Source organism: Indicator indicator, chromosome 15 (assembly GCF_027791375.1).
Source record: "Indicator indicator isolate 239-I01 chromosome 15, UM_Iind_1.1, whole genome shotgun sequence".
Classification (NCBI taxonomy): Eukaryota; Metazoa; Chordata; class Aves; order Piciformes; family Indicatoridae; genus Indicator; species Indicator indicator.
The window spans coordinates 20,339,242-20,352,488 of record NC_072024.1 but is presented as its reverse complement, the minus strand read 5'-3'; the positions used below and the strand labels follow the sequence as shown (position 1 = coordinate 20,352,488).

The following is a 13,247-nucleotide window of genomic DNA, read 5'->3' as shown; positions in this document are numbered from 1 at the left end:
CTCAACTTTTAAATCACTGACTAAAACCAAAAACAACCCCCTAAGAAACAAACCAACACCTGCTAAAAAAGGTTAAAACTATTGAGCACTACCAGGCTCTGAGAGATGCTGAAGACAAATTTTAATCACATGAAAGTGTCTTGCAGCACAGAGGGTACATCAGAACCTGATTCCTAGCAAGTTTCCTGGATATGCCGAATGGCCAGATGGTTTGATGAGGAATCAATTATTTTCTCTTATAAACAAATAATCAACAGTTTACACAACGATTATATAGCAATGAGAAAAAGCAATTGGGTTTGATGTCAACAATATACTCCCCCTTCATGCCTAAACATGCATTTAAGAAGACCAACCTCAAGTGAAACTCACCAGAAGAATAACTGTAATACAGTGTCATAGACACCCAAAAGCTGTGATGAACAGCTGACAATACAAATAACTCTAGAATTGAGTTACTGAGCAAACCATAGCAAGTTTTGCTGGATTTTCTTCCCTTATAACTAGAAAAGCCCTTCCCAAAGTTTGAGCTGGTTTTGGAGACCTAGAATTTCTAAAGGAGGAGCAGCCAGACACAGAAGATCCCTTCTACCTTCTCTTTTTGAAGTTCTTCCTCCTCTACCAATTTTTCTTTTTTTTTAAATAACTATTTTTAATCACGGATCAGCCCCAAAAGTAACAAAGATGAAAGAACCCTTTAGAGGAAAAATTAAAGGAATAGATTCACATGACACTAAGGTAGAGCTTGGCCCAGCAGCAGGAGATTTATGAAATAAGAGTGAGTGTTCCTCAAAAAAATCTATTGATGAACATGACAGCTACAGTTTTTTGAAAGTTTCACCCATGTGGAGATCTGAAGACTTCTTGATGCCACTGCTGTCTCAGATGGATTAAAAACTACCCTTAAAAGACTCACTAAATAACAGCCCAAAGGCCCACAGCTTCACAAGTTATTTCTAGATCTACTTTCAGCTGCAAAGTTATCTTCTGCGATATTCATTAAACAAAAATGTAATATAAAAATCAATTCTCAAGAAATTCAGTGGCTAACGCTTCATGATATCTATATCTCTGCTCTGAAATCTAGAGATGTACACAGGCTTTCCCAATTTGTTTTAGAGTGGGACTCAGTACTATTAACTTCTTGTGGTGACCTTAAGAGACCCTCTCTCCAAACACAAGTGGAAATTCTACAAAGATCGTTAGCATTTGCCTAACATTCCACTAATGTGGAAAACTTCTCTTTAGATCCCTCTTAAACTAGTTTCCATTTTTCAGAAGTTGTTAGACACTGATTAGCTGAAATTATTAGTCCCATTTAACATTGCTAGAGGCTGAAACAATCCCCCAAAGACATTAAAATGCTAAGAGTTTCAACTCTACCGCCTCAAAACATGCATAAAAATTAATTTTATCCCCAAAGTGGACATTAACCACAAAAATGTATGTGGTGTGATCTCTCTCTCTGAGCTACAGAAGTATGTAATTTACCTCTTCTGGTAAAATTGTCTGACCGTGCTGCCAGTTTTTAGTGGAACATAAAACACAAACCACCTCATGCACTCCGAACCGCATCTGCAACAATTTATGGCTCTAGAGGTACAGTACAGAAATAACACTGACATAACCATCAAATGAAATAAAAAGAACCTGTATCTCGAACACATTTTGAGCCCATCACTCAAAACAGCATTATTTAAACCAATTGGTTCTTACCACCACACAGATGCTGCCCATAGATGCTACCCAGACAGCAGACAGCCTCCGGCTGGGAACAAACTAGAGGAGGTATCTGCAGCAGAGAACAGCCCTGCCAGTCACACCAGTCTTTGAGACTGAAAGCTGTTTCTTTTGTTTAGTCTCACTAGATACAGCTAGCAATATTTCTAACACTTCTGACTCACCTACCTAACAGGAAAAAAAAAAATATAATCAGAAGCACATTAGGCTGGGAAGACAGAACGGAGCATTCTCGACAATGTTCTTTCTAACACCAGATCGTTATGTTACACCAACTACAAATTACTCTTTCTGTAGGGTTTTTCCATTTCTCTTTAATCTTCTTTTCTTGGTATACTTCTGTGAAATTTTATTAAAGACAACATCCTGCCACAGGTACGTATTATTATTATTTAAGGAAGCATTTTTCTACTCTTCCATGATTTCTTACATTTGCAGAAAGTTTGTTTTATTCAACTAAGAGTGAGGGCAGCACCCACTGGTGAATCCTGCTCCCTCCTCTCCCAACCAGTAATTTCAGTCACCCTGTGACTATGCCATACTGTGTTCAGTCTTGTCAGCCAACAGCCTCCCCCAGTTTTTCCACCTGTATTCTCCTGAGAGAATTGTGACTTGGAGATCATGATAAAACCATGAATAGAGGCCACATCTGAAGTACTGGGTCCAGTTCTGGGTTTACCAGTTCAAGAGAGATAAGAAACTACTGGAAAGAGTCCTGAAGAGGCTACAGAGATGCTGAGGGGACTGAAGCATCTCTGGGAGGACCAAAGGCTGAGAGGCCTGGGGCTGTTTAACCTGGAGAAGAGCAGACTTGAGAGGGGATCTTCTCAATGCTAATCCATAGCTAAAGGGTAGGGGGCAAGAGGATGGGACCAGACTCTTTTCAGTGGTACCCAGTGACAGAACAAGAGCACAAACTGGAACCCAAGAGGTTCCATCTTAACATAAAGAAAAACTTGCTGTGAGGTGCTGGAGCCCTGGAGCAGACTCCAACCCCTCCTGGACATTGTGATCCTGGGCAACCTGCTGTGGGTGACCCTGCTTTAGCAAGGCAGTTGGACTGGATGATCTCAAGAAGTAGCTTCCAACCACCACTATTCTGTGACTGAATCACTACTCATACTGGTCCCTAGCTTTCAGGAAATGTTGGGCTCTGTTAAACACCTCTTGCTTAAATCCAAAAGCTGACAGTCCCCTGAAAGTTAATGGCTACACTCCTTGCCAAACACTGACTGCACAACAAAACTATCCTCACAGCATGGGTATTTAGAAGCTTTAAAAAGCTCTAAAGAAGAAAAAAAAAAAAAGCAGCAGCAAAAAAAAAAAAAACCTTCAAGAAGTAAAACCACCCATAAATACATTTCTACTTTATAACAAAAAGATATAGCGAAAAAAGGACTTTCCCATGTGCCAGTACAGATGCTCTTCATACCTAATTGGGTATTTATTACAAACAGCTTGAAAACACAAGCTTCATTTTTCTGCTAGTGAGCACTGAATTTGCAGCTGGCTATGACAAGCAAGGTGAGCAGTGCCACAGCCCATGCAGAGTAACCCACTGCTAATGCCACTGAATAGCTTCAGATCTCAGGAAAGGTCAAGCTTCAGCATCAAACAGTTCCACAAGGTTGCAAGTGAAATGAAAGCAGCAACCTCTCTCCTAACACAATCCTGCTGCAGCTCCTACAACTGTGCTGTTAAAAACACCTTTTTCTTTTTTTTTTTTAAATTTCCCAACTGGCCTACAATTTGTGTTGGTTTTGACCTTCAAATTTCTCTGCAAAATGACAGGGATAGGATTTCTTACTTGCTTCTCAAACATTTAGCAAGGTTAAGGAGACTGCTGTCTCAGCAGGTCATGAAGCTCCTGATTCATGCCTGTAGAACTGTGTGGGATAATAGCTATTTCTACTTTCTTGGCACCCAGGATAATGCAATTAAATAAACTTCAGGACGCAGACATTTCAGCAGCTGAAAAATTCAGGGAACTGAACTTCATGACACAACGGAAGAAATACTGATTTGTCAAATCATGAATCAGAATTTGAGTAGAAGTACACCAGTTTCGGCCTGTTTGAATGCTAATTTCTACCTTCTCTCAAAACATCAAAACTCTTAATAAGGTAGAGATGATGAAAATTATTAGTTTGCTCCAAATTTGTATGCACAATTTTGACAGTTTCTTCCTATTTTTTGCAGATTGGGGTTTTGCTGAATTCATGCATTGCTAAGTCCTCTGCTCAGTGAAATTCCATATCCTTTCCTGGCACCTACTCATTTTCTTAGTGTCTAAAATAAAAATTCCATTTGACAACCAAAACAGCCCATGAAGAACAAACCAAAATCCAGTCCTTCAACAACATTTATTAGTTTATCACACTAGAAAGTGTTTTGCCTTCAAAGTCTACAGACTAACATACTAGCCTACTCAGCATCTAAGTCACACTAGCAAAGTGGGCATGGATTTGAAAATAGAGAATTAGTGACCATCTCCAATCCCAGAGCATGCATGGGTGTGGAACAGTAAGTTACCATGGCTACTAATCCAGTTACTTCTCACCAATTAATACCCAAGGAAAAGCATCCATTAATATCAGTATATTTCCTTTCTGACTCATCTCTAGAAGAGTAAAAATCTAAATTACATAATCCAGAAGTAAATTTATTAAAATGTTTTAGACATCTCTTCCTTTTCTGTACACATATTCTGAAGTATTTTTGTACTCATAAAACAATTGCAAATACTGAATTCAACTTATTATCCCTTTTCAAAGCTCAGATGTGCTCTGCATGACTCCATAAGCTGGCTCACCTTGCCCTAGTCACAGACTGCAGGAACTCTGTCTCAGAGCAGTACCATCACTGAAATAAACAGCTGTCAAATACTGCCACAGCAGAAGCCTCAAATGTTTCATCACCAATTTACCATTAAAAGCTGTTTGAGATGTTATACAGAGATATACTAATCCTTTCTCACTTTTCATCATTCCTCTCATTAGCTAAGTTTATTCCTGACATTCTTTGAAAAGCCACAGCAGCTTTATGTACTGGGTAAGATTTACTTCATAATTACTAACTAAAGGAAGCCCTTAGCTTACGAATTATTTGAAAAACAGTCCCACAAGAGTTAAGTTAAAAAGTTCATACACAAAACACCATCATAAGTAATGTGAATCAGGAAGCTAGCAGACAGCATCTGCTATGTTCAGTTCTGAGAAGATGGTCGCAGTCCTCCCATCTTGATTGGTGACATGGTAACTTTCCAAGTGACACTGGAAATCAGGAACCCCTTCTCTGCCTGTGAAGACAGAAGTCATTCTTCCAGAGGGTAGCTGAATAATAAAAGCAAACCCAAAGCTGATGAAATAATGATCTTACATCATTTAACTAAAAATGTTTAAATGCATAGGATAACAGCTTTGTTTAGGCTGTTTTAGGTGTTAAATTTGCTTTTCTTTTTAGATATTAACCAACTCTGGGAAGACACAGTCTTAAATTCCATTATGTTAATTTACTCTAATAACAAGCCTCCTTCAACATGCCCTCAAATTGATTTTTAATGGTTTTTAATTCAAGGAGATAAAATAAGCAACTATTCATGCCCTTTTGACACTTTAATTAGTGCCAATCTATATCACGGACCTAATTAAACATCGGGGGAGGTGGGAGGAAAGAAAGGGGAAGAAGGAGGGCAAAGCATGCAGATTTTCCACTGCAGCAGACTCCTCCTCTTCAATTCAGGAAAGCTTATTAGAGCAGTGCAAAACCACAAAACCCAAGCTCATATGGGGTGCCTCCTCCACCGCAAGAGAAGTTTCTGCTAATACACAGCTTACATTTACTAAATGAATAGTGCTTTCAATCATTCTGATACAGCAGTGCCTTTCTTCACTCTTTTATCCTGGTTCCCATAGCAACAAACACTTCAGCATGAGACTGCAATGCTGCTGCAGACTGCATCATAACCCGCCAGCAGCAGCGCACAGCTGCCTGACAGGGCAAGATTAAGCAATGCTATAACCTCCAATTTTTGGAAACGCTCATTTAAAAAAAATGTTAAAAAATCCTGTTTGTAGGACCCAGACATCATGCTAATGGCTACTAAAATTCTTATTCTTACCAGTGAGGGGAAAAAAAAAATCCCTGTGTCCTGATGCCAGTGAGAAATCAAGCTTCCACTTTTCTTCTTTCTATACAGTTTCTTTTGGAATAGTTCCACGTTTGTAGTTAAAGCACTTTTACATGGCCCCACCACTTAGGACTCACTTCAATTTATACATATTAATCTGCTTGCATTCCTGTAACGGTGGCAGACATTCAACATACTGCACACACAGCTAGATTGACCAGCTGCCTGAGAACACCATGCTGTAATTGCTTAAGTGAACTGGTATTTGGAGTCTTCATTTACTAAGGTATCACTTGAACCAAACAAGCTTTTGATGATCATTTACTGGGAGTGGAAAGATACCTCCTGTATTGGTGACATAAACAGCAATCTCTCTGCTCAAGAGGCTTGGAGAGGAAACAGCAAAAATAGGACACAGCAGAAGACAAGTAATCAAAATCAACAGGTTCAAGCCTCAAAATTCACTTCTAATCCACAACTACGTCTGATAACAGCAACTAATAAAATCTTCTGACTTATGCTGCTCTAAATTAGACAACCACAAAGCTTACCCTGCAGCAATTTTTTTTCACCTCCTACTGTAGCAGTGCCGCTCGTTTGATTTTTACGTCGGGGAATGCTGCCATCTGCTGACTGCCCTTGGCTATACACCTCACAGTCCCTGCCGGAGAAGAGACTTAATGCTTGTTCACCTTTCCTGAGTGCGACCGATGATTCGAAAAGAACAGTTATAATTGCGTGGTCATATTAAAGAAAGAAAGAGCCAATCCTCCACACACACCTGAAGCTGCTCAGATAATATGTACTGAATTAACGCTCACAAACTAGGAAGGAATCTTACAAAGCATCCTAAAAAGAGTCAAAGGAGGAAAGGAAGGGACTCAGAAACTGATTCCCTTCATTATGCTATAATTCTGTCACCCCGCTACAGACTCAGATTTCTCATCTGCACAAAAAAATGACAAGTTTAGTAGAACAGATGTTAGTTTTCTCTTGCAGATGGGCTCTACAGCCCATCTTTTGATGTATCATAAACCCTCCAGCCTTAAGGTTTATGATCCCAGCCAAGCATCGCTTGTGATCAAGACCACACCTTTCGAAAGGTGGAAGACAGTCTGCTGTTCAGCAAAGGCAGTGGCTGGTCGAAGAGTAGAAAGACCAAGATGAAAAGCTTCTCAGAAGACAAATGTGATTGATGCATGTGAAAACACTTGGTCTTACAGTACTCATACAGGAGCTGCAGGACCTGCAAAATCCACACTCAGTAAAGCAGAAAATCCACTTCTGGCGAAAAGGCCTGCTGGATATGCTCGGTCTGGTATCTTCGATAACAACTAACAGTTTAAGTGATGAAAGGATACCTTCAACTATGGACCTATACATCAAGCTCTTCATTACAATGCTTGACTTCTTTAATGCCAAAAAGATGCAAGAACAAAAGATTTAGATTCTTTCAAGTCCTTTATTATCTTTTATCACTTCTTTCCCTCCACTGATGCTCATCCTATGTTAAATAACATCAGAGCTGCCCAACAGTCTCTGACTCACCAGCTGAAGGTAAAGCTTTCAGGAATCATTGATGTAGATAAGTGAGGGAGGTTTTTAAAATAATAATAAAATTTGGAAAAAATAGTTTAAAAATAGTTCAAAGCTGATATTTCAATACAAACTACAGAACCTTTCCTATCATCCTGCAAGTATAAAAATACTACACACGCTGCCAGGAATGGGAGCTACAACAGTTTGCACTTACTTACTCTTTACAGGAACTTCTGATATTGTAATTAATATCAATTCTGAACATTGATGACAGGAATTAGTCCTATATTATACAATGAAATCTAAGGTGGGGTGGTCAAGCTGCTTGGCTGTGGTTACGCAGGAAATGGTCTTTCAACAAGTCATTCTACAAGATGATAGCTACAGCAATTAAGGCTGAAATTCAGACCACTTACACCAGGGACCCAGCTGCAACTAACTCTCCATATCAATAAAACAGGAAACCAAGGTCTGACAGCTCTGATTCGTACAGCAGCTGGATTTGCCCCTCTATCTCAAGTCATAGATTGTCTGAATATGAAATATAAGATCCTCCCCACCCCTCCCCTCTTTTTAAAGCAACAACATGTTTTTTAAACAAATCACCTCTTTTGCCAGTAAAGAAAACAGCCAGTAAGAGATCTTGGATAGAAGACTGACACACAGTTTCCTAAATACTGGTCCAGTTCTGTGCTTTCAGCAACCTTCCACACAAGTTACTTTCTATTCTGAGCAGAACAAGGTGGGGAGAAAGATGAGAGGGTTTTATTGTTTTATGATTTTACAAACTACTGGCACATTACTTGTGAAAGCATTCTTGAGAGCTACAGTGAGTTCATTTCGAAAAAATGAAGATACAGTTGCTGGCTTTAATAAATTGTGAATAACTATGGCTTTATCAGTAGGCTAGTTCATTAAAAAACCAATTAGGAATGCAATCAAGTTGCAAAGTTTGTCCAACTCTGCTTAATCTATTTCATCAAAAAGGCTATCTATATAAAGAGTGCAGCTATTCTTCAGGGACAATATACCTATCAGTCATTACAAGGAATAAAAAAAAAAGCAAAGCAGTCAAACTCATTGCACAAAGGTTAATATAGCCTAAAAAGCATTTATCCCAAATTCTCTCATTTCCAGGACATGCTGAAGCCCCAGAGAGTCCAAAAATAATTTTTTTAAAGCTAAGTATTGTTGCTGTGAACCTTTCAGAGATCAAATCTCTTCAACAGAAACAACAACGACCAAAAAAAAAAAAAAAGTAGGTTTTGGGAAGGATGTAGTTCCCAACATTTAAATAAATGATTACTGAAGAAGGCTAGCATTCTCAATACTAACTGAAGAAATTACACTGAAGAAATTAAACTGAAGAAATGAAGAATCTAGGAAGAAAAACTTTAAAGTAATGCCTTTTTATTTTAGAAAGATACATTTTAGAAGCCATCTTAATGTAACAAAAGCCATTGTGTATTCCAACTAGTAATTATGAAATCTCATACTGGAAATGTGTTTCTATCCCATTATTAATCAACTAGTGATAATACATCTCAACTTGGAGCCATATTCCCCACCAACTGACTCCTGAAATCTCCAAGCTCTTACTGTTTTGAAAGAAATCCTGAGGAATCGGTTTTATATTCAGTTATGGAATTATGTTGTGACTCAAGAACTGCCTAAAGAACAAACTGTTACTTTTATTCTGAGCATGTTAAATGTTGCCAATTAATAAAATAATTTGGTCTTCCCATCCAACCTTCATAGATTCATAGAATGGTTTAGGCTGGACAGGACCTTCAGTATCATCTAGTTCCAACCCTCATGTCGTTGGCAGGGACACCTTCCACTATACCAGGTTGCTCAAGACCTCATCCAATCTGGCTTTGAGCACTTCCAGGGAGGGGGCATCCACAGCCTCCCTGGGCAAGCTGTTCCAGTGTCACACCACTCTCACTGTAAAGAATTCCTTCCTAATCTACAGTCTAAATCTCCCCTCTTCCAGCTCAAAGCCATTGCCCCTCATCACTAAAAGCTCCCTGTAAAAAGTCCCTTCCTGGCTCTCTTGTAGGTCCCCTTCAGGTTCTGGAAGGCTGCTCTAAGGTCTCTCCAAAGCCTTCTTTTCTCCAAGATGCGCAGTCCCAACTCTTGCAGTGTGTCCCCATAGGGGAGGTTCTCCATCCCTCTGATCATCTTTGTGGCCTCCTCCAGACCTGCTCCAGCAGCTCCATGTACCTCTTAGGCTGGCAGCACCAGAACTGGACACAGTGCTCCAGGTAGTGTCTCACAAGAGCAGAGCAGAGGGGAAGAATCCTCTCCCTCATCCTGCTGGTCACATTTCTTTTGATGCATCCCAGGACATGGCTGTCTTCTGGGCTGCAAGAGACCACTGGCTGGCTCATGATGAGTTTTTCATCAGCTGACACCCCCAAGTCCTTCTCAAGACTGCTCTCAAGCCACTTCTTGACCATCCTGTATTTGTGCTTTGTCATAGGTGCTCCACAAAAGCAGCTCTCACGTTCAGGTCCACTTGTATCCCCACTTCTCAAACACTTATAGTAAGCACCACATAAAACTCAGACATACAGATGAAGTAGGGTTCAAACTGCTTACTGATTCATACTAATGCCTCCTGGATGAGTGGAGGTCACCAAGTAGCTCCTTCTTGAAGCTTTGCTTCTGAAAAGCAAAACTCTACCATTCAAACGCTTCCTTAAGAGGATCATTACATTTTCTTATGTTCATGTGAAAATTAAGTATGCAGGCCTACTGTCAGTCATCGAAACAGTAAAAGCATCTTGAGCAAGCTAATTAAAGCTAAGAACAAACACTTTCACCCCCTCTCCAGCTTATTTTTCCCCAAAGGAAGGATCACAGTATGTTCTGTTATGGAAAACAGAAAGCAACACTTAGTAATCTATAAAATCTCCTCACATACCCAGACTGAGCATGTGGTTATTAGCGAGCCAATGCTGCAGCATTTTTGGACAGTCTGCAGCATGGATCACTAACTTTTCCCACACATTCCAATATTTACTGTGCCTGTACCACGTAAGCAGTTATGCAAAAGCTGCTCATGGAGAATTTAATTGCTAACTGCTGTCCATGACAAAACACAGCATAAGCTGTCATTGTTCACTGAAAGTTGAGTCACTCTCTTAAACATCATTTCACTTGCTGAGCAGAGGCACATCATGGTGGAATCCCAGCTCTTCTGCAGTCAGTGTATGGAAAGACTGGACAACAACTGAAATGGCACACAGTACACACCTGAACAAGGCTGTAACTTCCACATCTTCCTCACCTGGTCTCAACTTCCCAGGAACAAGTTAATTATGAAAGGAAGAAAAAAAGTTATAGAGGCAGAGAAGATACAGTCCCTTCTCTCACTGACATACCAGCAACCCATGGCTGACTCTCAGAACAGCTACCATCACCAGAGTGCCTTCTTACTGCTAATTTAGTATGTAAAATGTATTTGTTGCTTTCAATTTCACACTACCTATACAAAGACTTTATTTCTGCCATTAGTAGCAAATTTCCTGTAACTTCTGACACTAAATTTACTTACAACTATGATACAACTAACAGAGCTGGGCTGGGGGGGGGAAGTTATGGGGAACGATACGTCAGGGCAGAAGTGTTTGGTTTTGTTCTTCATATACAGCTACGACAAAACAGTCATTGTCTGTAATAAGTAGATGTAAAGAAAAAGCTTATCTAAAACTGAATTGCAATTTGGAACAACATGTATCTACAGCTGCCTAAATTCTTCTCTCAAGTGGACCCTTTTAGGAGGCTTAGTCTGTGCACTTCCACAGGTTGATTTTCATTTGCAGTTTCTCTCATGCTGAATTGCTCAGGATTGCCTAACATGATTGAAAAGTATTTTTAATGATCCTCTAATGTATTTCACTGTAAATTATTAGTGCATATTCACCTCTACTCACACTCTGAAATCTATTTCTCACTAGGATTTTTACGCTGTGGCAGTTTAGGCTGGATGCCCCCTGCCACTGCTACATGAGATACACCTCTGGTGTCCCGGGTGCCCACCCAGAGGAGTGGACACAGGAAATGGCGTATTTCTACCCATAAATCCTGCACCCTATAAGGCCATCTGCAGAGTCATTCTCTTCCTCTTTCTTCCCTCTGCTCCCATGGGAGATGTCCTCTCTTATCGGGTAATGCCGGGGGAGTATCCTCAAGGCCTCTTAGGCCTGTCTAGGCCTAATGCCAGGAGGAGAATGGAGGGGGAGGCAGTCTCAGACCTGGCCAGCCTGAGACTTGCCTAGCAGTAGGAGTGGGGGGGGGAAGGAAGAGCCCTGAGGGGTTGGGTAGACCCTCAGGTGGGAGGAAGGGAGGACTGGGAAGCTTTTGGGAATCCTGTGAGGGGATTCTGTATGCTTTAGGATGTTCTTTTCCACTATGCTTTGTAGTTTGTAGTTTTCTGTAGCTTCACCAATTCGTTTTTCCATTTTAACTTTTTCCATCACTCTCCAATCCGTTTGCGTGTGTCATTCTTTTGTCCCTTTCGGGGCAAGAGATGTTCTGGCTGGCCTCAAACCAGCACATACACCCACAAAGAATGCCTTCTTTGACATTATGAAGGCAACTGCACGCAAACCTGTTTAAGCAGTGGGCTGATATGCACTGAAGCAGGGTATACCTGTTACTCCAGGAAAACTATCCTGTTGCTCAAGCAATGCATTTGTGAAACCTGAAATAAAACACCATTTAACACTAGTTACCGGCCTCAGTCCAGTACGTTGCCTCAGGAAGATTCAATGGCAATAGGAAGTGATCACACCAGCAGTAAACCAAAGCTTTGCAAGGAACTCCAGCACAGACACACACACCCCCCTAAACACCCAACCCTAAACACACAAAAAACAACCAGATGCAGGTGACATTACCAGTAGCACTGGGCATTACACTCCAGTAGTTTCTCCATCATATGCTCCACTCTCACAAACCAGCTTGGCACAGCTTTGTATATCAACGGAGTATCAGACCTGTAGAGGGAAGGTGATGGGAAAGAGAGCAAAACAAACAAAAACATTTTCAGTGCTACCTTATTTATGAAGTACTCCTTCAAATGTACTTTTTGCACACAGCTCCCTTTCCACAGACTGAATTTATTGTTCCTGAAATATTATCACAGTTACAAAGGTTGGGGTTTTTTTTATAGATTACACAAACAGTTTTATTTCAGTGAGCTATTGTTTTGAAATCAAACCCTAAACCTAAGATTTTTGCAAAGCCTTCAAACCCAGCAATTTAAGGAATTTGTATAGCAAGAACAATCACGAGAACATTCAAATGGTACTTAAATTTGAAATTTATGTTCCTACATAGTACAATGATGTGAACTTCAGTAACTATTAAAATGAGTCACATTTAAGTCTCCCATGCAAGCCCATCTGTATCTTTTTTTAATGTCCGTATCAGTCTGAGAAACCAGAAAAAACATTACGGTATGGTTTTACTATTTGCATTTAAAAGAATGGTGATAAATCATATAAAATAGTACTACCCAGGGCTAACTCAAAAAATATCCTATTCCAGAAGAAGGAAAGAAGAAGATCCAGATAAGCATATGAAACAAGTTGATAGACATATCTTAACATATTCCTTACTTCAATTCTCAATGAAACGAAACTCACATGGGATGGGAGCTCTATACTTACAGATAGGTTCCATCCCCTAGGGCTTAGTCTCTTTCCAGATTGGAATAATGGGCTGGATGTGAAGGGTTTGAAATGCCTGAACTCTCTTGTAATGACTTTTACCCATTATTTACTCACTAGATACTTTGGAAGAACATGTGTTACTTGAACAATCTATC

The 13,247-nt window shown here is 40.1% G+C and overlaps 1 protein-coding gene across 11 annotated transcripts in view; it reads right to left on the bottom strand.

Moving 5' to 3' along the window:
* IARS1 (isoleucyl-tRNA synthetase 1) overlaps positions 1-13,247 on the bottom strand; it is a 103,874-nt gene that overhangs the window by 58,397 nt on the left and 32,230 nt on the right. For all 11 annotated transcript variants that reach the window (XM_054387491.1, XM_054387492.1, XM_054387501.1 and 8 more), the window contains exon 12: positions 12,316-12,414. In XM_054387491.1, coding sequence (XP_054243466.1) covers positions 12,316-12,414 — 99 coding nt within the window. The remainder of the gene's footprint in view (positions 1-12,315; positions 12,415-13,247) is intronic.